The following is a 26,165-nucleotide window of genomic DNA, read 5'->3' as shown; positions in this document are numbered from 1 at the left end:
GATGCCCTTCCCTTCGGCGAGCGCAGCTCCTCGGGGGTGGGAAGGCTGGGAGCCGCTTCCGCGCAGCCCCCGGTCCGTGGAGCTCGGGGCCGGTGGGGCGGGTCGGGCCCAGGGCGGTGCGGCCGCGGTCCGGGCGGTGTCGGGAGGGGCCCGCGCCGCGGCTGGTGCAGAGCCGTCCTTGGGGCCCGGGCGAGCGGACCAGAGCCACCAGGAGGTGGGCGTGGGGAGGGAGCGCGGCCCGGCCGGTGGGACCCGCGCTGTCCCTCGTGGGGGGCGGATAGGGGACCCCAGTGCCGCAGCTGTGCATCCTCAGCCGCTGGTCTTCCCGGTTTTCCCCGTCTCCAGGACGGGATTTGCCTGGTGTGGGTTTGGCCGCCCACCGGTTTGGTCGCGGGTTGTAGAGAGAAAATAAGGTAACAAGAGCAGGTCCTGATCTTGTCATTCATTTAATGCTATATTTTAAACCTGCTTTGCTTGGAGAACTGGTTAACATTGTGTCCTTTTAAATTAAAATGGTATGAGGAAAAATAACTTGAAAAGTTGTGACTAAAATTGTCCTCTAAGTTATATAACTCCCAGATGATGCTGAATGGAAATCAGACTAAGCCAGTAGTGTCACTAATCACAAGTATGCACTGAGGTCAAAGCGTTCCATTTCTTTGTCCAAAGTGACAATAAACTGCTCAGAGCACCATGTCACACCGTAAAACACCTTTTATGAAAGGATAACACCGTGTCACACCATCGAACACCTTTTATGGAAGGATAATAGCATATCACACCATCGAACACCTTTTATGAAAGGATAATACTGTGTCACACCATAGAACACCTTTCATGAAAGGATAATAGCATGTCACACCGGAGAACACCTTTTATGAAAGGATAACACCATGTCACACCATAGAACACCTTTTATGAAAGGATAATAGCATGTCACACCATAGAACACCTTTTATGAAAGGATAATAGCATGTCACACCAGAGAACACTTCTTATGAAAGGATAACACTGTGTCACACCATAGAACATCTTACATTGAAGGATAACACTGTGCATGTCCCACCGTAGAACATCTTTTATCAAAGGATAACACCATATCAGACCACAGAACATCTTTTATCAAAGGGTAACACCAAGTCAAATCATAAAACAACTTCTACTGGAGTGTGTTTCTTTATGTCATTACATTTATCACAGTGGCTTTTTATTGGTTTTGACTTCAGCATGTGCTCCTACTTGCAAGTGTATATGTAAATAAAGTGCAAACCATTAAAATAAACCTGTAAATGAAAAATAAGTTGCTAAGTTGTTTTAGCCTTGGTGAACTTTTCTTTCAGGAATGAACTGGAGAAAATATGTGCTTTTCTGCTGATAGTTTGACTATATGATTGTAGCAGTTTTCCCTAATCCGTGCAAATTCACCACTTTTTTCAACATATCGTATTGTTGGGCTTTCTGGTGAAGGATTAGGTTTTATGTATTGTGTGTACTTCTTACTGAGGTTACTAGGAGGCTGGAATACTGTAGGGATTAATTTTCTAAAATAACAGATTCTGTTGTTTTTAAGACACAACAGAAAACAATTTCAACATGTCATCAGTCAAGCGCTTGGTTTATGCAGTCATCCATTTCTTGAGAGAACAGAGTCAGATGGATACTTTCACTCCAGATGAACAAGAAAGCCTGGAAGGTAAGCAACAAATGTGCTTTCGTGTATTTTTATTTATATGTATACATACACATATATGTGTGTGTGTATATAATGCCTGCACAGATGTTAAATTCCTTTATGTATAATATCACAGAAAGTAACTGGAAGGATGTAAATAAAACTGCCACCAAATATTATATGCAAATAAGATTGTGATCCTAATGTTTCTGAGATTATTAACTGTAAGACATCTCTCATTTATAAAGTATTATAAAGCTACAAATGTGTAATAGCTTAATTTGAGCAACAGGTACTTTTAATCACATCAGTTGCAGAGGTCTTTCCCAATCTGAACAATTCTATGATTCTAAGTTAAGCAGTGCTATAATGCAGACAATGGTAATGACTTGTGTATGTACCACAAATTTCTGCCGCTTCTTTCTGTTTTCTATGTTTGCTTTCTCTATTTATTTCATTTCTGTTAGTAGCTCTGCTGGTTACAGAGGAAGTAAAACAGTTACTATATTGGTTTTGGTTTATGAGAAGAACTGTTTCTTACTTTCAAGGATTCTATGTTATTTGTGAGGAAAAAGACATCCTAAGAAAATAAGATAAATGCTTTGCTTTTCTTTTTCACTTGAGTACTGGCTCCAAAGAGTACGTGGTAGTGGATATTTTCAGTATGGTGTAGCTTCTACTATATATCTAAGTTCATCTATCTGTAGACATATTCTCTCTGTATTTCTCTCATAACAGATGCTCATTAGGTCTTTGTAACCTTGTAGTATTTGATGTTCTCCTTCATACTGCTCTTATTCCTTTTCCCTAATTACTGGAGACTTCATGTCAGGTGGTATCAGAATGTGGAATTGAGAGAAGACTTAAGTCTTAACATTGCAGTGAGTTTTTCACAGCATCTTTTAAAAAAGATCTCTCTACTGTTTCAAGCGGTCTTTGGTTGTGTCTATCAGCCCGAGGAGGAATTTGGAGAGAGAAGTCTAGGACCAACAGTGCAGTTGATCACTGAGTTCTGTGAAATCTTAGGCATGGAGAGACTTTGCTGAGATCCAAAGCAAGTCCTGCTTCTCAGAAGCATAAATTAAAAGATAAACCTGGAGTGTGCTTCTTTCTATTATCTGTTGGTTGTCCAGTGTAGTTGTTCACCAAAGTAAACAAGAAAGAAAGCTTTGTGTCATTATATTCAAAGGATAGTCCCAAAGGAATAAAAGCCAAAAGATTTGGTTTTATGTCAGAATCTGGAGCAATTTGTACATTTGAAAAGCAGCAGCCATGAATAAATTTAATCTGTGTCAGATTATGATGATGTTCATCTGATGAAAGAAAAAAAATGTTTTTTGGAAGTCAGATATAATAGAGATGATGCTTTTATAATGAAACTGGTAAAAATTGGGTTATGGTTGAAAATTTACCTGATAACATGTCTTAGAGCAGCCTTAGCCAATGTGTTTGTGAAAATATCAATTTTAAGATTCACTTTTCTAAATAAAAGGCATTACAAAACCTCAGTTGTGCTTAAAAGCCAAGGCAAAATTTACCATTTTAATATAGATCTGAAATCCTATTTTTAGATTTGTGCTCTGTCACAAGCATGGTACCATATGCTATGTGTTAGAGGATGAGGCAGGCATTCTGAAAAATAGACTCATTTTAGTTGTGCAAAATATCTTCAGTGCATGTACAGTAGCAACAGCCAAGTCTTACTCACTGAAGTATTTAATGTTAGGTGGAGAAATAAGGGATGAAAAGAATTGACTGATAGTTTTTGTTGGTACCTTGTGTACCAACTTGGTGTCTATGAAGACAAAACACTGTATGATTAAGTGACTGTGCCAACAAGTAATTCAAACAGTTCCCACTTTGCAGAAAACAACAACAACAAAAAAAAGATAGAACATCACAAAAAAATTTGAGCTTTTATAAAATACAAATCTAGGATATATTCATACTCAATGATAACCTGCATATTGCATGTTTGAATTATATAGAAACGTCAACAAGAGTGTGAATTTCCTTTAGGAGTTTTGTACTTGCTTGATGAATAAAAATGCCTTATTTTGAGAAAGCAGAGTAATTGGAAGGTAGCCCAGAGAAATATATTCCCCTAGCATCTAGAGCAGTGATACAGATCCCCAGTGCTTAGTGCTCAACTCTTTTGTATGAACTAGAAACCTCCCTTCTTCCAAGTTATATTTTAATTGCAGTTATTTCTGTTTCCTGTTTACAGGGTGGGTTTTTTTTTCTCAGTCTCCCTTTCTTTTTTCTTTTCTACAGCACCTATTTCTGTGGGATTAAAGCAAAAACTCTCTACAACATACCCAAGGCTGTGATTTTCTTCTTACTTCTATGATTGATATACCACAACTATTTTCTGTAGGGCAGTGTTTCCAAAACAGGAAGGCAGTGGATGCATGGGTAGGGTTCTGTGTAAGATGAAGCAAGATGACAGCAACTACTAAGGGAGCCTCAGCAGCCCAATTAATGCTCATTATTCAGCCATCATGTTGGCTGTGATGCAGGCTTTGTTGGTCTTCGTGTTGCTTGGTGATGCAGACTTGTGTTTGGACAGCAGAAGTCCTGGAGCTTTGTGGCACTGGATTCCAGCATAGCCTAGTGCTGGTACTGCCAGATAGTGGGTGTTTGTGTGAGCCCCAGCTGTTCAGCAGGGAAGTGGTTTGCAGGATGGTCACTTCAAGCTTCAGCCACCACCTAGGTGGATGATGGTACAGCTAACTGGGAGAACAGATAACTTTGGCCTTTGAAATCAGACATATTAACACTCTTAGGTGAATAGTTCACATGGTGCATCAAGTTTTTCCTTGATAATATCCAGCTTGCAGAATTTGACAGTGCCTCACTTGGATAAATGGGATAGCAAGGTGCTGGCAGTCTGGCCTCCTGAGAAACTTGTCAGGCAAAAACCAAGTTTCCACTCCTTTGACTTTACTGGAGTTGTGTTTTTGTGTAGTGTTAAAACAGGGTAGTTACTGACCTTGTCACAACTTACTATATTTTCTGATTTGCAAATGTTTCTGTTTAGCAATGTTTCTTTCTATGTGGGTTTCTGTTGTTGGCTTGCATTTAGCCAGTGGTTATTCCAACCTATTGATTAATCCTATAAGAGGTCCTAATTTTATTATATCTATATATATCACATATACTATATGTGATAGAAGGATTATAAATTCCATTTTCCACTTAAAGGAGGAATATGGGAATTCACAGCACTAACTAATCATTTGATGAAAATGCTGAGTGGTAATAATACTGTAGTCAGAGTAATTTTGTTTACACATAATGTACACTGCTGCATTTTGTGAAACTTTTCTAGATCATAGAGATTTAGTGTCATAGATTTGACGCCTTGAGAAAGATAAGGGGTGGGGTTGTATTTTAAATTTATGCAAAATTACAAATGAGGAGAGGCATTCAGAAAAGGGAGTGCCTTTCAGTAAAAATAAACTGGGAGGGAAAATTAGTAAGAAACTATTGCAAGTGGCTTCCTATTAAATCATATAAGAAAAATTATATGTGTTGTTTCATTGATTTTATAATCAGCCTGGTAATAAAAAGTACTATTAAAGGTTTATATATATTTCAAAATTCAGCATAATCTGTGTTTACAAGAATTAAGATTTTCACATAGCAGCAGACAAATGAATTTAATCTGAATCCCTCGGTGCTTACTGGGTGATTTAGAACCTGGTCAGTTGATTTATACATTATAGGACCAACTTGTATAATGCATATTTAGCAGTGTATTCAATTGTTACATGCTATCAACTTTAACTTTGTGTCATGCCATACTGTTTGTTTCTATTGTATAGTTTTCTAAAAGAATTACATCTTCCAGGTTTTACTACCTGTTTTACAAATCTCTTACCTCTCCCCTCAGACCCCTTCCTGCCCGCTGTGACATAGAAGATAAAAACTGGCCTTATAGTTGTTAACGTTCAGTAATTTTACTTTTCTAAATTTGGATCAGTGTTCAGTTTCATTGTAATGCAAAAAATAATTCAAATTATATTTATTAAGTTAACATTGGTTTGAGGGTAAGTTTAAATACTAAGAATCTGCTGTTACTGATACTTGATTTGAATTCAGACACTCCTGGTTGTCCATAATATGTGTTAGAACACCCATTTTTCTGTTCAAGCTAGGCTTTACAAAGACCCTTCTTTGTTCCTCCTCTGTTTTCAGTCTAAAACATTTAGATGATACATGTTAATAAAAACATTGCAGTAGGTTTTTAAGATTGTAGGGAAAATAATTATATAATTTGCAATAGTTTAACTGTGTGTGTATATGTATATATATGTATATAGTATATAGATGGAATTGTATATAGTAATTGACACTGATCTTCTTTTGTCTAAAAATATGAGCATATTTGAAACTTCAGCTAGGGATGTGGCTCTACATTTTTAGTTTTACTGTGAGTGTATTTACATTACTGGAGGCTCATCTTTACACACAGAACACGCAAAAGGATATTGCAGATATATTTTTTATAGAACTAAGTTTTGTGATTAATGCAGTATTTGATTAATAAAGTATCTTCAAATAAATGTACTTTTTTCCAAAAAAATGATAAGACTAATAAGTATCTTGCCTTTATTCTGTACAGTAAAGATAAGCCATTTTCTTCCAGCTGTTATGGCACACAAATATATGCCAGCTGTGTGCTTTGAGGTGGGATGTGTAACACATGGACATTTTTAGTCATATTATAAGGTGTGGTGCTCTTCTTAAATAATTTTATTTTTATATTAAAAAAACAACTTTAAAAGACTGAAATAATTAAAATTAATTTTTAAATTGGTTTAAATATAATGGCCAAACTATATCTGGATTGTGTATATCTTAGATCTTTTTCAGCAAGCTCATTCTGTGGAGATCAGGTAGCCTCTCTTTTTTTTTTTTATGTTCCAAGGAGCTGCTTTTACTAGTTAAATAAGGAAGTGAGTCACAGCTTTATAAATAAATTAGTGAAATTATGCTTATATTGAGAAACTGGTGACCTATGTTATTAATTTTTTTCCTGTAAGTTGCAATTCAGTGTCTGGAGACTGTGTTTAAGATTACCCTGGAAGATACTCATCTTGCATCCTCACAGCATTTGATAGAAATGTTCACAAATTCTATTCAAAAGGTAAGAATTTAATTTAGATTCTACAGTAACTCTGGCAGTATGTGCTAATGTTTCATATTGTATATGAATACAACAATATTAAAGTTCTGTATAGGTCAAAATAATGTGAAAACTTAAGGAAAATATGAAAAAACCTACATTTCCATAAAAGCTAGCATAATGTGACTCTTTGGGGGCAGTGGGAGGAATTAATTTCAGCTACACAAGGAAAATTCCATATAGAAAATTACTAAAGAGTGGATGCCTCATTGTTACTTGAAGTTTTTTATTCTTCATTTAAGCATTTTGCAATTCCCAGAGATAAATGCCTGATGTGCCTAAGGTCATTTGTAGTTTGCTGATGTTTCTCACTTTTTTTCTGAAAGTTTTTGATAAAATCAGGGCTTATACATTAAAGGAAAAAAATCTTGGTTTTTTTTTTTCCCATACAGAATGACATGCTGCCTCTCTCACGTTCTTTACCAGAAGGTGTTGTAAAGGCTGACCAACTAAAGGATGAAGGTTTGTAATAAAGACAGAAATAAATTGCCTTATGCTCTTTTATTATATTTTTGCATTATTGTGGCTAGTGATAGTATAGCAGCTGGGTACCACATACCCCACAAAAAAAAACTTCAGCTTGTAGATTCTCTGGTGACTATGTCATAAGAGGGCTAGGTGATTTATTCCATCCGGGAGCAAAGGAAATAATGTTTATTCTCTTCCTGGCTCTGGAGGTTGCTTAAAATCTAAGGGATAAGGATGTAAAGTTGGAAATATTCCTAGGTAGCAGAAGCTTTAAAGAATAAACAGCTCTTGTTTGGCTGTTTCTGCATGGAATTGTTATACAAGTTTCTGCTCTTTTTGAAATGGGTATGTGATGTCAGACATTGGTAAAAAACTGACCCAACAGAAGCCAATGGAAAAATTCTAGTGAACTTACTATGGTTAATATTTCACATATGTGAAATTATTTTGTGCTTTATAAAAATTGCAGACAAGCCAGTTGTTTATTTTCCCTCTGGCAGCTATTATTGCTGTTCTGTGAGGAAAAGCAGCTGTACCATAGAAGTCACTAATGCCACCTGAGAAGGAATCCACATTATTTCCCCTCAAAAAGAAGGGGAGGGAAATGATAAAAAGCATGTAGCACTGATAACTGTTATGAATTGTTGTGGATTGATGCTATATGAATCACATTGTTTATGACCGGTTAGATTTTCAGGTAGCTGAGTTTTATAGGAAAAAGAAGTAAACTTCTAATTGCAAGGCAGATATAATCTTCTCAAAATTTCTGTGATAATGTTGAAGAAGTCCTTCTGTTTTTCGAAATGAATTCCATGTCTCTCTTACCTTAAAACTGGCTGTCTGTAATCATAAATGCAGTCCACTACTGGCTCTGAAATTAAGTTTTCCTAATTGTTAGAGTTGCTCATTAGCTTTTTAATTCTGATAATGAGAGCTCAAAAATGGTTAGGTCACAAGTGAAAATGTGTTAGTAAGTTGTAACCTACCTGCTGTGCATGCTGGCTTTTTGTTTTGCTGTTACTACCAACTCATGGAAAGTGAAGAATACCTCTTGGTCTCAGTATGGTTATTGAACCGTAGGAATAGTCAGCACTTCGCAGGTGTGGGTGTTATAGCTCTTTTAAATCTGTGATTTCGGTCTTGCTATGTTTCAGTCCACAAGGGTCTGTGAAATAGACTGAGGAAATGAAATTAGTGTATGCTATGTGTTAGTCTTTGTGTGGTTTTGCCAAAGTAATTCCACAGCTCTGCTGAAAAAACTGGAAGGATCTAGACTTGGTAACAAAGGACCAATTAGAGTGTCACCTGTCAGGAGCATTAGTAAGCAGTTTCTAACTGCTTGAAATGCCTCTGGTAATTTCCCATAATAAAATTAAAACTTAGTGTCCTGCTTTCTCTGTTGTTTTGATCCTACACATGTTCACACACATATTATCTATCACTGCTATCATGCTTTTCCATTATGAATATTTTCTAGCCTGAGTTGGGAAATAAATTAGATAACTTGGGGAAGTCTATTTGATGTGTATCTTCGATAATATTATAATTCTACAACTGTGATTTTCTCATTTGTATCTGTTTGCCCTCACCGATGGAACAACTTCCCTCACCTTTGTGGCCATCAGCCTGCTCCCCTGATTTCAAACCAGCCCTAATCTTTGTAGATTTTCACTAATGAATGGCAAAACAAAATCAGGAAGCTGAATTTTCTTTCTTGGTAACCAGAAAGTAATACACACTCCAGACTACTCAATACTTGAATTAAGATGCCTAACCTTGTATATCATTTGACACTTGAGCTTAGTGTGAGATGTGTAAGAGCACCGATTATGTGCAGGTTTGTAAAGTGTAATGGTGGCCTGATTGTAAGAACTGTGTTTTATTACCACAGCGTAATTATAACAATAGGTAGTATTTACAGTACAGAGGACACATGTTCAGAAGTGTAACCATTTTTACAATTTTTTTGTCTCATGGATTTTGTATGACATTAAAATACAACAATACAGTTGCTTTTCCTTATCTCCGCAGAATTGTGGATCTAGCTATTTTTCTGTTTTCCTGTTGCAAGGTTGCAGCTGGAGGAAGAGATAACAAGAAGGGTATGCGCTGATACTATCTCCAGCTTAGCCTTGTATGGGTCATATTCAGACCAGTATCAGAAATTCTAATGTTGATAGACATTGAAGGCATTTTTGTTTTAAAGGAACACTAACTGCTGCAATCTTGCTGAGTGCAGCTGACTTGCAAAGCTTTTTTGTCTGACAACGTAATTTAGTGTACGGATCTTTACCTTAGAACAAAGGAAAGCTGCATACACAGTGGGCCTCTAGAAACAAGAAAGATATTGTTATATTCTGCATGTATTTTGAAGGTATACATACTGTTTATTTGAGTTCTCACTGGAAGGGACCGCTTACTATAATTACAGTCTTGTATAGCAGTATTAGAGAATGTGATTTTGTAATACTTTGATGTTACTTAAATCTGCTTTTGTTCACTAAGCTCTTTGTGTTCACAAATAAATGCAAGTACAGTTGCTTCAGTTAGTGCAAGCACTGAGGACTTTCTCCACAGTCTTGCTTTTTCTCGGAGATAAACTGTTGCACTGACTGAACTTTCCTAGCCTTTGCTGACGCAGTTACCTACATCAGTAGTAACTTATTGACCTATCCCTTGACTTGTTTGTTTTAGGAGAAGGTTTAAATATTTGGCCAGAATACAAGAAGTCAGTGGAAGTCTATAATTTTCCTGACCATTTCTTGATATTTCTAGGAAATAAAGGCTTCTGTAGGATCTAGCTGGCCAAAAATTGATTGTAGCAGAACAACAGACAAGTTTGGGCACTGAACTAGGGTTTTTTACTGCGGTGTCATCAGGAAGGAGAGAAACTACCAGGATTGCCTTGTGTTGGGGACAAATGAATGAATAAGGTGTCTTTTGCTTTGAAAGACCTTAGTCCAGAATTTTCTCTCCATACAGAAGTTGCATAAATATTTCTGGGGTTTTTTTTTCCACATATATTAAAATATATGAAATGTGAAACTTTACGGCAAAGTAGAAGTTCTAAGCTTCCTTGGTGAGACATTTTACTTCTGAATCCTTTTAGATTGCTTATGCTATACGTACTTTTCATTATCCTAATGAGTTAATTATATAGTGTCACAAAAAAGGGGCTTATGTGCTTAGTTTTACTTTGTTTGATTTTTTTGGTGTTATTTAAATAGTTACTAGCAAGAAAATGAGATTAAAAAATTAACATAGCATATTGGGCTTGCAAAGATAGTTTACTAGAGTGGAACTGCAATTACAATTGTATTTCTCAGTGAAGTGATCTTTCCTTAACAGCAGAAACTAGCTGGAAAGTCTGAAATACCAAAATGAAAAGAGGAAGGTTTCTGTGTTGTATGGCAATGAACATAATAAACTTCAGAGACATAGTAGATATTTTTATTTGCATTATTCCACGACTTTTCTGTTTAAAAGAATGTATCTTTAAAAAGTGCAGTCATAACTCACTTCTGTAGATGCTAAAAGGTAGCTGCTCTGTTTCTTTCATACAGAGCTGTCTCATCTAACTGCATACTGTCTCATCTAATTACTTAAGAGCTTTTTATAATTAATTTCAGGTAATAATCATATGAAGGAAGAAAATTATCGTGCTGCAGTGGATTGTTACACTAGGGCTATAGAGCTGGATCCAAACAACGCAGTCTATTACTGCAACAGGTAAACCCAAAATGATACACACCTTTTATTCCTGGAGTTTGTTAACATTATTTTAAAAATAAATTGTGAAGGAGGTCAAAGGCTAGAAACCCTACTATTTAGAAATCTATTGTTAGATTTGTAAAATTAGAGTGAAAGTGAGCTCATTCAGCATATCTATATCAGTTAAAATGGGCTTTAAAATTACTTACAACTCTTCAGATATGTTATTGTGTGTGTCAGGTTGTCTATATTAAATCATAATGTAGGCTGTGATTTCTAGCCTGCTGACTGTAGTAAAAGCCTTTTTCTCTGGTGTTCTAGTGACTCAGCTGCTCTCTCTTATCTCCTCGAGTACTAGCTACCTCTGGTAAAAAAAAATCATCAATGCAGGAATCCATTTTTGAGATTTCAACCATTTTGTAAATAGTCAGTATTTTCATGTGTGACCTGTTGAAAAATAACAATGCTGCTGTTACACTTTTCTTATCTAATCTGTTTTTTACCGTAATGAATGAAGACGACATAGTGATTTGGCAGCAGGTGAGCTTGGAAGAGCATGATAACCTAGTCACAGCTGCCTGCTCTTACGGAACACTGCTTGGAAGAGCAGCCAAAGAGCAAAGGCAGTCCCAACTTTGGGCCCTACTGGAATGAGATCACCTCTAGAGTGCCTCCATTATTAATTTAAGGATATAGGATATATTAACGTGAGTGCTGTCAATCTGGCCTTGTGGCACTGTATCCACTGGATTATGCTGTTTTTGAAGCTCTGCATCCATTGCTCCAAAGTTTAGTTTGTGATAAATAAAAATGAAAGATTCAGTGTTTAAAGGCAGGTTCAATGAGAAAGGAAATTATGCAGTTTGCTAACATTTTACATATTTAGGATGGCAGTTCAAAAGTGTAAATCATCTATATTCCTTGTGAAAACTGATCACATGAGTCACTTTATGTATGAAATGGAAATATCAGACCAGATTCAAAAGCTTCCTAAAATCACTGAAAGTTTCCTCAGTATGGGCTTAAATGTCAAAGTTTTAATTAGCAAGAGAAGAAATAGTTTTTGTGTTGCATCATCACATACCACATTTGTGAGAACCAAAATGAATCTGGATGTCAGTCAGTACAGTATTGTATGTAATTATTTAAAAGAAAACAGGAGTTGTTTGGAGTTTTGTGGATGATGGAGTATTTTAATAAGTATATATTAAAAAGTATATATTAAAAAGTATATATTAAGTATATATTAAAAAATAAGTATATATTAAAACCTTATCTTAAGGTTTTTAGGAAGCCATGGGGACATGCAACATTCAGTGGCATTGCTTTTTATCCACAGCAGTGCAAAAAAGAGTGGGCTGATAGGCCCTCAAAATTTTAACTGGCCAAGTAAATCTTCTTGTGAACATCGGAAAATGTTTTCTTTTCAAACATATGTGAGAACAAGCATTGCCCCCAGCTTTTATTTATAAATCTTCACTGGTATCTGTGGCGTTGGACAACTGCTTAACAGCTCAAAACAGATAAGTAGTCCCATTCAGAAAACATTTTAATCAAAGTCAGAAAAACGCATGCAATTTGGAGCTAATCACAGGACAAAGGATTCTTAATAACAAAGAGATATTCTTTATGCAATGAAAATATTGTAATTTCTACTGGATTTTTTAACCAAGGGAAAACAAATGAGAGTGGCTCAAAACCTTTCAAACTGGTGAAGTTTTGATTATTAGTGTGTTTCTTTATAATTGTGTCACATTCATTTCATTTAATGTGTCCTTTTTAATTTGGTCAAATCTTTATTTCTATTGTATTAATATCTGCAACATTTAGTATTTCTCCAATATAGAGATGTAACTGTAATTTAGTAATGCAAAGGTTACTAAGAAATGTTATTGAGATTTACCTACAAGCTTGAGATGAATTATAAAATCCTGAGTAGCCATTCATCCTTTGAATGGCTGTAAAACAGTATTTCTGGAAAACACCAATTACATAAAGTATTTCTCCTTAACACCGATTTTATATAAACTACTACTTGACAGTTTCACTTCTTGTAATAGGTTTTATCATTTATTCCGTGCATAGTCATATGCTAGATCTTAGACAGTTCCTTAGTATTATTTGTCCTTTGTGTCCCCAGAGGTGAGTGCATGTTCTCCAAAACCATACTCCAGCAATGCACTTAGGCACATACTTAACTCATAACATTTGCTTGTCCTACTTCATTAAAGAAAGTTAAGCATAGCCAAATAGTGAATGAAAAGTCAGTAATATTAGGTAAGTCAGAAACGTGTGAATATCTAAGCTTGGGATTTGGTTGTTTTGTTTGGGTTTCTTTGGTTTGGTTCGGTTTTGGTTATTTGTGCGTTTTTTGGTTGGTTGGGGTTTTTTTGACAAAATTTCATTTCCTTGCCATCTTTCTCTTAGGGCTGCTGCTCAAAGTAAGCTCAACAACTTCAGGGAAGCAATAAAGGACTGTGAGAGTGCCATAGCAATAGATCCAAAGTACAGCAAAGCATATGGAAGAATGGGGTAAGCTAATAGAAATCTGAGTAAACACTGAAGACTCACGTGTACATTACCATAGATTTTCTGAAATATGTGGAGCCACTTACAGAATTCACTGTAATTCACTTACAGAACATTGTTGTTGTGTAAATATAACAATTTTCTGAAGGTGACCTGATCAGACTGTCAGCTCTTTTTCTATGCAGTTGATACCAGCATTTTTGTCAGGTTTCACCACTTTGCAGTTTTTATCTTTCAATTTATCAACTTGCTGGATTTAGTTTAGAAAGTAATGATGGTTTCTTCCTAACTAGTTAAAAGGAATTAAAATCCTGCTCTTGGTACTGTTGGTGCTGTTGAATCTGTTCATGATGCTGTTAAGAGAACAGCATTGGGCCTTCACTCTAGCAGGAATAAAGCCTCAGTTTTTCTTTTCAATAGTTCTTTGGAAGCAGATATTTTAGCAAGAATAAGCTATGTCTCTTTGGCAGGTTTTTTCACCAATGTCTGAGAGATTAACTGTATAGCCTCTTGAGAGTGGTTTTAAGTGTTAACTGAAAACAATGTCAGGAATGCTCTAACAGGCTGTTGGTTTGAGTGAAGAGCCATTCTTCCAAGATGTCTAGCTTGGCATTTTCAATAATCAAGCACGTTGTAGCAGTAGACTTAATGCTGCATAAGTCTTTTGAGGTTATATTTATACCAGTAAATTAAAAAATGCTTGGGATGATTTGTTGAGTCAGTTGCCCAAAACAGCTTACGTCCATGTTATTAAAATTTACTTTGTAGTATGGAGTGGCCACATTCAAACAACCTATTGCTAAACTGCATTGGCCTGTTAAAGTTCTGAACCATGCCCTGAAATAGTCTGTGATAATTCTTGTTGGCTTGGGACGAAACCATGCAGGGACATTTATTTTAACATAAAATGTGGTGGAATCCCGTCACTTAAAAACTTTCCGTAATACAGTTCATTTTACTAATACCAACCTAGACTAAGGAGCTTTTGAAATGATGAATTGATTTCAAAGTTTTAGGTTGAATTGGTTGTTGAATTGGTTTTGTTTCATTTAACTCTCCTCAGATTGTTTCTTCATATAGCACAATCCAAGCTCCCTTGATTTCACTGATATGGAGGGATGCTACAGGCTGATTTAACTGGAGATTATTTTAGAGTTTTGGGTGTAAGACCAATGTTTCTTTGATACACATTGAAAGTGGGACCATTCTCAGACAATCAAGCTTCTCTTTATTTTATTGTCTGGTTGTTTTAATAGAGGATGTATTTTGAGCTACAAGCCACTGCTTAACCCAGCAGATGTGTAAACATTTGGCATAGGCTGAATGAGGAAACCGTGCTTGTTTAGTAATAAGTGAAAATCCCACCCCCATGCCCCCAGTGTAGAAAACACCTTCTCAACAAAAAGTCCTTATTATAAAGATGTGCTCTCTGACTGCATTATGGAGTTTTTCTCAGAATCTGACAGAAATTCTTTGTATGGCACAGAAAGATGCAGAAATGCCACAAATATTCAGAGGTGGGAGACATTTTAATGTGGGAATGTCAGCTAAAGGTGGTATTTCCAGCATGATCCTGAAAAACCACTTGTCTGGGTAGGAGGTGTGAGGAAAGAAATTGTCTGCTGTTTTGACTTGTACTGTGCTCCAAGAAACTTTCTCTGTAAAATACTTCTTCTGTAAAAAGCACTATTGCATCATAGAAATAATGGATTGCATTTCTTGTCTGGGCAGAAACTATTTTGGCAAGTGAATGGGCCAAAAGGGAGACGAGACTGTGTTTTATGGGGGTAGATGAGTTAAGAGAGAAAACACTAATATTGTGTGGATACCTTCAGGAGCTATATGGGAAGTTCCTGGAGTTATACTCTTACTGAGAGCGATGACAATCACGGATGTATCTGAAACGCTGAACTTGTTTGCATGAGATAAAAGACCAAGGTCTGTTAGTGGGCATAAGAACAGGCTTATCAACCCGGGCTGTGTAGCTCAGCATCAGAAGTACTAAATATCTGAATGTGGGCTACACAAATCTGTTACAAAATGTTGAAAAGATCAGATTTGTTTTTTGGTCAGTATAAATTAAAAATACAGTGGTAGATAGAATTGAAAGTGCAGCCAGATGGACTTCTGGAATAGTTCAAAGAAAGATGATATATTAAACGTAGTAGCTAATCAAATTTGAAATAAAATACTGCTTAAAAGTAGTAAGTCTGTCCTGTGCCCTCAGGAGCTGCTGGAGCAGTCTTTTTCAAAACATAAAGTAGGCTTCCTTGATACAAGGGTTTCTTACAGCATTTTACAGATATAACTACTATGCTGTATAACCCATTTGTCAAGTTGTTGAAGTACAAGATCCAAAATGAGAGCCTTTACATTGATCTTGAGACAAAAATGCTGAAACTTGTAGGTCCAGTATTTTAAAATAATTAAAATGTTAATAATAAAAATAATATTATATAAATTTATGAAGACAACAATATAATCATCAAACATCTTCTATATTCAAATATTTAATACAGTAATTATTGTATTAAAATATGTTTTTAATATATATAAAAATAAACTATGTATTTGTCGGTCCAGTTTCTTAACATTGCATAACTCATATTAAAAGTATCTTTGCCCTACCAAATCATGTAAGTTTCTGAATAATCTCTTAGGTCAAAAGAACTGGAAAAAGCACTTGGAGCTTATGCAAAAAAGCACAAATGCCAAATACAGCTTGTGCTCTTAAAGTGACTTGGTATCATTTGCTGATACCAAGGAGTTTTAAATGAAACTTGCATATATATGAAACAGACAATGCAAGATGTGTTCTTGAGGGATCCCCTTCTCTACAAAAACAAGTGCTTACACTAAGCAGTAGTACCTGTTTTAATGAAATGGTCAAGCTAAAAATCAGATGTGAGATACTATTTTACTTAGAACAGAAAATATATCATTAGCTTTTGATGGTCATTTATGTTCTAACCAGGATTTCTTTATTTCATATTAGATTGGCTCTGACCTCAGTGAATAAATATGAAGAAGCAGTTAACAGTTATCAAAAAGCACTGGACCTTGATCCAGAGAATGACTCTTACAAGTCAAATTTGAAAATAGCAGAACAGAAACTAAGAGACGTGTCCAGTCCTGTAAGTTTGCTCTGTATCTATTTATTTACAATAGTTTAAACTGGGATTTTGTAGAAAGCTTAGCTTCAATTGCAATTTGTTTATAGACTGGAACTGGACTGAGTTTCGACATGGCAAGCTTGATAAACAATCCTGCCTTCATTAGTATGGTGAGTATATCTCAAGGTTTGCATTATCCCATTTTAAAAACTGAACTTTTAAGAACAAGTGTTGTTCAATAATACAAGCAATTTTAATGAGTATTATTATTGCAATGGTTTTATTACACTGAATTTTAACTTTTCTACATCATTTTACACTTGCAATAAGAAGTGAAGCAAATATCTCCAATAATGCCTGAATATTTCCAGCTGATTCTATTACTTATAGAAAAAAAGCACACATAGGTTAGCTATGCTGTTTTATGTATGCTATGACAGAAAGCTCTTGTCAACAGCATGATGAAAATTTCTTCAATTCGCCAGAGAACAGTTAATAATGATATAAAGACTAAAGTAACTCTGGGAGAACAATCCAAGAGACCTTTCTGCTCTTACTCTTTCAAATTATCCCTAATAACCTTAAGAGTTAAAAAATTGAATATAAATAGCATATACTGCATTCTTCTTATGTTCAGTGCAATAACAAATTGTGTACTTCTCCCTCAGTATTCTTTTTTTTTTCCATATGGCTTTCTTAGCTGAACAGAATTAATTCACTTTGTAGAATGGAATTTGGAGAAAAATAAACGAAAAAAAACCCCACTAAAACAACCCCCAAACTCGATTCCTTTAGGAAAGCAGTTAAAACTTTACAAGCCCTCTGGTAGCTTCAGTGGAACAGAACATTTCAGCCAGTGCTTTTGTGTGGAAGTGCGCAGCATTCAAAAGAGATCCATACATCTGGTTTGGTAACATGGCAAGGAAAGAGGGAGCAAGTTCTCTGATAGCATTCATGATTAAATAGCACTGCATCTCTGTGTACTACTTCACTAGCCACATGATGTACTTAAGACAACCTCTGTCTGTTTAGAATCAATGATGTATGGAGCTGGCTTTGGGGAAAGGATCTTTTACATTGTTTCCAGAAGATGCCTGGAGAACTACATAGAACACACAGCATTTATTCAGGAATAAATTAGTTGTTTTCCCAAGGTGTAGTTCCTTTTTTTTTTGTTAAGGTGAAAAAAAATTGCCTCACTGTCTGACCTTAGGAAAATTTGTTATAGCCTCAGTTTTTGGCCCATAAACTAGATAAGGCTTATTACTGATGGAAGAAACTAACCCTATATTGAGCACAGAATTGACCTGCATGTGAGATTTTATACATTTTATATCTAACTATTAACTAGAGAAAAAAGTTTATTTGCTTTTGAATTATCTATATATGTTGATATTTTGATCAATAAAATGAATATTGGATATATCTGATTTTTGTAATATCTTTAATAAGACATTTAAGAAGCACATACTGTGTTTTGTCTACTGGTGGTGCATTCATTCAGACACTGATTTCTGTAGGAATTACATTACTAACATGGAAAAAATCACATGTTTTTTTCTATAGTAACAGTTCATAGATACCCTTACACTACGGTAAAAGCAATATAATTTTAGAGGTATCTAATGAATGAGAAATTTAAATAGCCTCATGCTTACTACAAAATAAGAAGATATGCAGTTACCAGAGAAGATATATGCTACCACAGAACCATGCTACAAAGACTGTCCACACTCCAATTTGGTCTCAAATATTTTGTGGCCATAATCTTAATTGTTAATGCCTGGTACTAATAAGAGTTACAAATTTAACTTATCCATGCCGAGAAGCAACAAAATATAGACGTCAGTCCAAAAAGACCAGTAGAAAACATTTGTCCTTGCAATTCTTCAATGGTTCATTTGTTTGTTTCATTTTCTGGTGCTGGGTTTTTTGTTGTTAAATGGCTTGTCGTATTTTTCATATCTGAATCTATAACCACTATTTTTTCTTTAACACATTACAAATTTTATCAGCTTCATTTTCATGAAATATGTTGTTGTAGTGATTCTTTTTGCTTTGCATGTAAATTTAATTTGTAATAAAACAGAAGACAGCATGTGGGTTTTTTCTGCATAATTTTCTTAGCGATAGCCAAGTAGTTAATGTTTTATAATTTCAGCTGTATGTTGTCTATTCTAGGCAGCCAGCTTAATGCAAAATCCTCAAATTCAACAACTGTAAGTATTGAAATGGGTTACCATTAAAACAAATGTCTTAAGACATTAGAATTAATAAAAGATGTATAGTACTTACATCTACATTTCAAAAATATAGCTGTATTACTGAAAATGTTATTTTATTTTGCTTACTGTAAAAGTGTAGCTTCTTCTCCTTACAACTTAGTTCCTCTTAGCAATTCAAAAAAGAGGTGGGGCATATTGCTTACAGTAAAGGTCCCTGCACACCCCAATACAAACACTGTGCTAACTGTTCCAGGATGTCAGGGATGATGTCAAATGCCATTGGTGGCCCTGCTGCTGGGGTTGGTGGCCTTTCGGATTTGTCCAGCCTGATCCATGCGTAAGTAAGAACTACATGGTTTTAACTGTCACATTTGTAGTAGAATAACTGTGCAACATCTATTTAAAAGGGTGCAGTGTCAAGGGAATTATACTGTGGTCTGTTCCCACTTTTTATTATTAAAATCAAGAACTCAAAGACTTATTTTCCAGGACTGTGTTTGTTTGCTCCATACATTTCCCTCAACTGGAATGCCTGAACTGCTGTGTGCTCAGCTTCACTTTCTGGTTCTCATACGTTGTTATTTTCTAATGCCACGTACTAAATTCCTTTCAGTCTTTTAAGTACTCCTACATGTGCTTTCAAATTGTGTGGATAAATTTACTCCCTGATATCTCAGACACTAGTTGGTAAAGCTACAGATGTACTTAGCACAAATCAAATCAATTTCTGCTCTGACATCCATCCCTCCATTTAGATAAGGAATGTTTCGGGGAACTCAGGATAATGAAGAATACCTTTACAAAATCCAGGACCCAAGGTTTTTATACTATTATGATGATGTCCATCTGGAAGGACCTGCAAAAAACCATGCCATTTGCTTATATCCCAAGATCTTTAATAGGGCATCCAATTTTACTTTATTTCAGCATTCTAGCCAATTCCTATTTTTAAGTTTCACCTCTTCAGGGCAAAAGTAATTTATGATTTACATCACAGACAGAAATGTCTCCCTGCAAAAATTTAGGGCTATTTTCATAGAAACTGTGTACTATGCAGACATTTATAAAAATGTGGCTTTCCTTCAACCTGCACTGTAGTTTGAAGGAGTCTTGGTAGTTTGCTACTTACGCAAAATGCAGAAGTAACAGAGAGGATAAGCTAGGCTTTTTGTGAAATCATATTTTTTACTTACTTGTTTTTTATTAGTAAACAAGTGCTACGCTTCTCTTAAATTGATAGCGGAGACTAATTCCATGTATAACTCTTAAGCTACAACTGTTATAGATAGATCTGTTATTACTTCAATCATGCAAGGTATTAAAATTTGATAGTATGCTTGCTTTCAATTAATGACATCTTGTTCATAAGTACAAGTCAGCAGCTGCATACTGTATTTCTGGAACCATTAACATAAGGTTGCACACCAACTCTAAGAGTAGTTACTTTAAACAGTTAGAGTGGATCCTGTCAAAAAGAAGGGAATAAATCACTGGAGCAGTTGTGTTATTTTACCATAAAAGGTAATATATTTTGTAAGGTGATACTTTTCTCCTCCATGTTATTAAGCAGAAGTAATTGTTCTAGAGAATGAAAGTAAATTTATGACAATGATCCTTTTTGGAGAGACCTTAACCAGATAAATTCATAATACTGCAAATACCTTAAGACTGTAAATCAAGATATCTTTAATCTTAATTTTAATGTTATGCACCTTTCAGCTGTACTGGGATATCCTGTTTTCTTTCAAATACTGCTTTCACTTGCTGAGCTCACTTTAAACTGTTCAACACAGGGGGCAGCAGTTTGCACAGCAGATACAGCAGCAGAATCCTGAGCTCATAGAGCAACTGAGAAATCATATCCGGAGCCGATATTTGAGTGGCAGCACTGAAGAACATTCCTGACTTCAATGAGTCATATGAATTGGAATGATGTATAACCCCAAAATGCATACCATAGTTAGTAGCAAAAGCACCATTGTAACTTCTGCTTGAATAGAAGACAGAAAATTCTTTGTGTGTGTTTGCAAACAAGAATAAATCTGGTAAACAGATCTCTTGCACATAACTTGGAACATAGCGTTTATGTATAGTTACTCCTCTGAAAATCAATACACTGAATAGTGGTTTATCAAAATCCCCAAGTCCAAATCATTTCAGTATGTGCATCAGATTGACCTCCAGGGCTACTGAGTGGGGAGGAGTTTTGTAGTGTGTGCTGATCTTACCTAACAGCTACTTCTAAAATGATAGTGTAAAAGACCTGTTACTCATATGGTGAGAATCATGACGGCTGTACTCCTTTAAACAGTATTGAAATACTGAAATATTGAAACAATAGGCCCATCTGATGTGCCCTTTTATAATGAGCATTAAGTAGTGTTGGTATAGAGAGTACTTAAAACTCATGCTTGAGAAGTCTGTTTCCTTGATCCTGTGGAGGGGCCTTCATGAGTAACAGGAAATACTTTTCAACTTCATTGGGCAGAAGAGAGGGAGATGACTGCATATGAAGGAGTAACACCCATTGTAGAGAAAGAGAAGACAATAATTCTGTGTAGGATAATGCACAGAAATCAAAATGGAACTTGGCTTGGGAAAGGAAAAAAGTTGTAGGGTTTCCTACTGCCATGTATATCCTCACATCATGATGGTAGCCCTGGAGGTCACAATTATGGCACTATGTTCCTAGGCATGACAAGCTGTAGTACATTCCGTATGTATGCAGTATTTAATATAAACTTAAAATTCTTAACTGTAATAAGCTAAAACTGAGCCTGTGACTGTACAAATAACTAGTACTGAAAATTTTAAAAAAAGAACTGCCTTAGAAGGATTCTTTTTCTATTCTTGTGTGATAAATCACTGGCTTAAACAATTGGGGATTTTTTTTAATTACACATATCTATCTAAAATGATGGTTATATAGTCAAGTTAAAGATTTTTCAACTCTATAGTATTTGTTTCTTGCTCAGTTAATATTACTCTTGCAAGACTGCTGCTCTTCTGTATGTCTAGTATGTTAACTTTTTTACTCTGTTTACTGTTCACACTGCTTTGTGATACAAAGTACACTTGTTCTTAGCCCAGAGACCTTCTCAACACACTTTCCTCTTCCTATATCAAAACTAATTTAAGGAGCCTGCTTTGAATTTTTAGGCAAAGTGATCTCTCATGGCCAGTTAGTCTGGAGGAGTAACAATAGACTCCCAAATGGAGAAATACAGAGAAGCTCCTCAACCTTAGACTTTATATCCAATTGATCTTGTGCTCATAAAAGAGCTCCTCCAGCAGAAGCTGAAGCAAAATTTGGGGCTAAGTAATAAAATTTATTCTGACAAATTATTGTTGTACATCTTCGGTATGACTCTTACCCTACTAAACCAGACAGAAAAATGTTGATCCAAGGAGAAATGAAAGGAATTGGAGAAAGCACATATCTAGGAAATCCATACTACCATCTGTTGAATAAAGAGGTAAAGCTTAATGCACAATTTTAAGACATTTCATACTTTATTGAACAGCTTGCCTATGTACAGCATTAAAATGCTTTTGAAAATTCTCTCTTTAAGTTGGTGTAGCTGCTTTCTTCAGGTTGTAGAGATACTTAAGCCTTACATTAAATACATTCTCAAGTAACAGCTTCTGACTCAACATCTGATGACAAGAAAGAATTTCTAGAGGGATCTTTTGTCAGAGGTAGCTCAGATCCTGAATATTATTCATTCAAGGAAACTTACATAAGTTCAATTACACTGAGTAGGACAGGAATACCGTTTAGAAGGAAGCTTTATGGAGGCTCTGGGTGGGCTACAAAAAGTGTACAGTTATTACTTGGAATAGTGTGTTGTGTCAGGAGAAAAGCGTTGTACCTAGTATGTTAAACTTCACAGTTCCTTTTGATTCTCTTTTGTATCTTCAACTGCCCAAAGTGTGTTTTACTAACTGTGATGGGGGAACCAAAAAATTCATGGTGGAGTGGGCAGCTCTGCCAATATCTCTGTACAGACTCAAATCATTCTCACTTTGCAAGAGCAATCCTCATGCAGTTACTTTTCTGCTTTGAGACAGAGTGTCAATAATTTAATGAGAGTTCCTTAAGAACTACAAAGTTTGTTAAGATCCCAAGAGGGCAGAAGAAGCTGTGTACTTGTACTGTTAAGTATAAGCTCCATAGCTTACTGGATTTATGGGAGAACAATCCCCAAGGTTAAATGGAATGAAGCATTGCTTAGTTACCTGACAACTACTCTTTGCAGTCTTCTTCATGGAGTTGTAACTTTCACTTCACATGCTATAATATTGTTGTGTTTAGGTTTTACTTCATATAATAGAGTATATATTAGAAAGTTAACAGCATTAGCTAAGCCTTCAGGAATGTGCTACAACTGACTGGCACAATACTTCACTAGTAAACATTCTCTGTTTCTTATGTATTAACAGAAAGGGCTTTATAGCCTAAACAAAAAAACAGTGAAACCAGTAACAGGAGCTGTCATTACATGTTTTTCCACTGAAACCATGAACAGAGAGATCATTTATGCTGAAGTCTGCTTTTCTTTGAATTGCCTAGATTGTTTCATTCATGCTACATGTCTTATCACAGGGTGTGGAAGGAATCTTTTCCCATGAAGTAACTGCACTATATCTTGTGCTAAAATTTTTCATCCTGCTAGATAAAGTGGTAAACCACAATTCCTGTAAATATTGCTTTCATTTAAGATCAATTGCAGTTTATCATTCAACGAAGCAAATCCGCATTTAGACCTAATTAGTTTTGTATCATTACTGTTCCATCAGTGTATAAGTATGATAATTTGTTAGAGAAGAAAGTATTTTGCAATTAATTGTGAACTCCTGTAACCTGCTTGCATGGGAGTATATTCTTCTAACTATGATCATAAAGACACTTAATGACATATTCAGCTTAGAAATTGTTTCAGTTGCACTCTTGGTTTTGTAACAAGTGCAAAGTAAAATCACTCCTGCATACTGACATAGAACAACTAGCTCTGCAACTTTGAACAGATTGTTTTATGGCAACAGAAAGTCATACTGGCATAATACAATTTGTCTACTATTTCTGTATCTCTCCTACCTCTTACTGCCATGTGGTTACATCTCCTTCAATTTGTGTAGTTTAACTCAAAGATATATTATAAATAAAGTTATATACTTTTTTTGTCTGTATAGTTGTGGTTTTCTGGTTTAATTTTCTATGTATCTCAAGTTACAGGTATATTGCATTCTTTATATACCTGTTCATGTTCGTTGGATTTTATCACATAGGCAGGATACATTTCTAATTTGTTGTTTCCTGTATGGACTTAGTTCCTCAATATACAAAGCTGGTCCTCAAGTCATCCAGTATTTTAACATTGACTACTACTCTTGAGATTTTATACATGGGAAGCCTTAAGTAAAATAGTGTCAAAACTAACTACAAAGTTGCCAAGTGCCAACATGGTAGCTGAGAAATACAAGCTCCTGATTACAGTCTTTAACACTAGCGTTTACCTGGCGTTGAACTAGGAAAGACAGTCACCATTTTATCTACTAAATGGCTACCTCTGGGTAACCATAGATATTTCAGCCAAAAATACTTCCAGTTTTTGTCAAAACAAAGCTAGGGAAAAGCACATTGTAGTGCTTCACCAGGCCTAAAACTTCTTCCTGTATATGCTCTAGAGAACTTCATCTAAGGCAGCAATGCAGGGTGTTTTTTTTCCTTTTTTTTTCCTTAAAAATCTATTTAATTGCCTCTGGAATAGAAAGAATAATTGTCACCACCTTATTTTAACAATAAAAAATTACCTGAGTTCTACTATTTTAGTTTTCAGTTCTCTACTAATTGGAAAATAACCGGTCTGTTAACAGTATGTCCTGTATTGCAGGGATGACAACTCTCTCATGCCAGCAAATGGACAGATTTGCTGTATTGCTCCCTCTTCAAAGAATGAGCGACAACCAACACAGTCTTTGGCATGTACTCCAATTCCTAGCTCCAAGTGCCTCTAACAGTGCCAGCTGCATTCTCTCATCTCATGCTTTTAGTAGGTTTCATTTTCTATGGGTATACATGTACTATGCAAAAACACTGCCATGCCAGGTACCTCATATTATTTTTTTTTAATTCAGATTCCAGGAACTTGTCTGTAAAAGGTCAGTTCTTTTGAACTGAAGTAGTCTTGTCAGAGCCATGATTTTAAAAGGGTTTAAATACTTTAAAAAATTAAAATAAGAAAAATAAGCCAAAAATGCTAGTATTTTTTATCTATCTCATCCCCCTATCCTGAGAGGGTGTAAATGCAATATAATTTGCTAGAACTGCACTTTTTTTAAAGGTTTTATTTTTAGTAGATAAAATGCATATGCATGTTTTAAAAGATTTGAAAACATTCAAGAAATACTCAGAGAAATTAAATAATCATTATCACATTTACAGCTATATAGGGATTTGATTTTGTTTGTACTCATTTTAGAACAATTGACTGCAAAAACATCAAGAAGTTGGTCAAAAAAACAAACAGTAGAACTACAGAATTTTTTTCCTCAGGTTTGCTTGATTTCTGAAGAAACTACACAGACTTGTGCAATATCATCATACTCGTATGTTCTCTTCAAAAATGTGTCTGTAAGTCTTAGGCCAGAGACACTCTAGAAGGGGAAAATATTAGAAGAGTTGTTATTAGAAAGAACTGTTAATATTATAAAACAGCTATTTTACAACAAAACTGTACTAATAACTTACCTGCAATCCCTGCACTGAAGACAACAATGTAAGTGCAAGATGGAGGGATGAACTTGGGTGCAGCTTTCCAAGTTGCCTTCCTGAAACTCCACACCAGTGGATGGAATTAGTATTGCACATTTCTAAAACCAGATCCATAGTCCTTTCACTGCTAGAGGAAATGGGAAAACAAGAATAAACCTGTGGGCTTTTTTAAGCATTCAAAGACTGCAGACATCCAAAAGCTTGATTATTATTCAGGTTACTACTAATCAAGAGTCATAAATAATTATAAGGTGGCAAGCAGTATTTATTGTGATGATGTAATTCAGCTGCAGACAGCTCTTTTATGACACAAGCATCCTGTCATGGGTTTAGCAATACTGGATAACATAATACTTGGGTGGACTACAAGCTTTTCATGAGAAGTATCTGCAGGCCAGATACATGCTTTAGTCTCTGGGCTCAACTTCTATTTAGAATTACTCCATTTAAATGTCATTCTTGCAACCCTAAAATGAGTTGT

At 35.5% G+C, this 26,165-nt stretch overlaps 2 protein-coding genes across 5 annotated transcripts in view; one reads left to right on the top strand and one right to left on the bottom strand.

Annotated features, from left to right (window-relative positions):
- Nucleotide 1: 1 nt before the first annotated feature.
- Nucleotides 2-20,814, top strand: SGTB (small glutamine rich tetratricopeptide repeat containing beta). The gene is made up of 11 exons (XM_038124352.1): nucleotides 2-362; nucleotides 1,571-1,693; nucleotides 6,721-6,824; nucleotides 7,256-7,325; nucleotides 10,961-11,060; nucleotides 13,470-13,574; nucleotides 16,567-16,705; nucleotides 16,792-16,854; nucleotides 18,866-18,903; nucleotides 19,163-19,246; nucleotides 20,703-20,814. Exons 1-11 carry the CDS (start codon nucleotides 2-4, stop codon nucleotides 20,812-20,814), a joined length of 1,299 nt encoding a protein of 432 aa, XP_037980280.1.
- Nucleotides 20,815-21,108: 294 nt separating this feature from the next.
- TRAPPC13 (trafficking protein particle complex 13) overlaps nucleotides 21,109-26,165 on the bottom strand; it is a 27,996-nt gene continuing 22,939 nt past the window's right edge. Inside the window, exons 12-13 of one of the 4 annotated variants that reach the window (XM_038124337.1) lie at nucleotides 25,661-25,811; nucleotides 21,109-25,566 (exon numbers count right to left, since the gene is read on the bottom strand). In XM_038124337.1, the coding sequence (XP_037980265.1) occupies nucleotides 25,462-25,566; nucleotides 25,661-25,811 (256 nt within the window). In that variant the 3' untranslated portion in view covers nucleotides 21,109-25,461. The remainder of the gene's footprint in view (nucleotides 25,567-25,660; nucleotides 25,812-26,165) is intronic. The other 3 variants (XM_038124338.1, XM_038124340.1, XM_038124339.1) reach the window with 3 other exon arrangements.

The sequence above is a fragment of the Motacilla alba genome, chromosome Z (assembly GCF_015832195.1).
Source record: "Motacilla alba alba isolate MOTALB_02 chromosome Z, Motacilla_alba_V1.0_pri, whole genome shotgun sequence".
Classification (NCBI taxonomy): domain Eukaryota; kingdom Metazoa; phylum Chordata; class Aves; order Passeriformes; family Motacillidae; genus Motacilla; species Motacilla alba.
The sequence above is the reverse complement of the archived record's forward strand: the minus strand, read 5'-3'. Positions and strand labels throughout refer to the sequence as shown.

Coding starts and splice junctions, on each gene's coding strand:
- SGTB (XM_038124352.1), top strand. CDS start 2: ATGCCCTTCCCTTCGGCGAGCGCAGCTCCTCGGGGGTGGGAAGGCTGG. Junction 16,706..16,791: donor TAAGAGACGTGTCCAGTCCT/GTAAGTTTGCTC, acceptor ATTTGTTTATAG/ACTGGAACTGGACTGAGTTT. Junction 19,247..20,702: donor TTGTCCAGCCTGATCCATGC/GTAAGTAAGAAC, acceptor TGTTCAACACAG/GGGGCAGCAGTTTGCACAGC.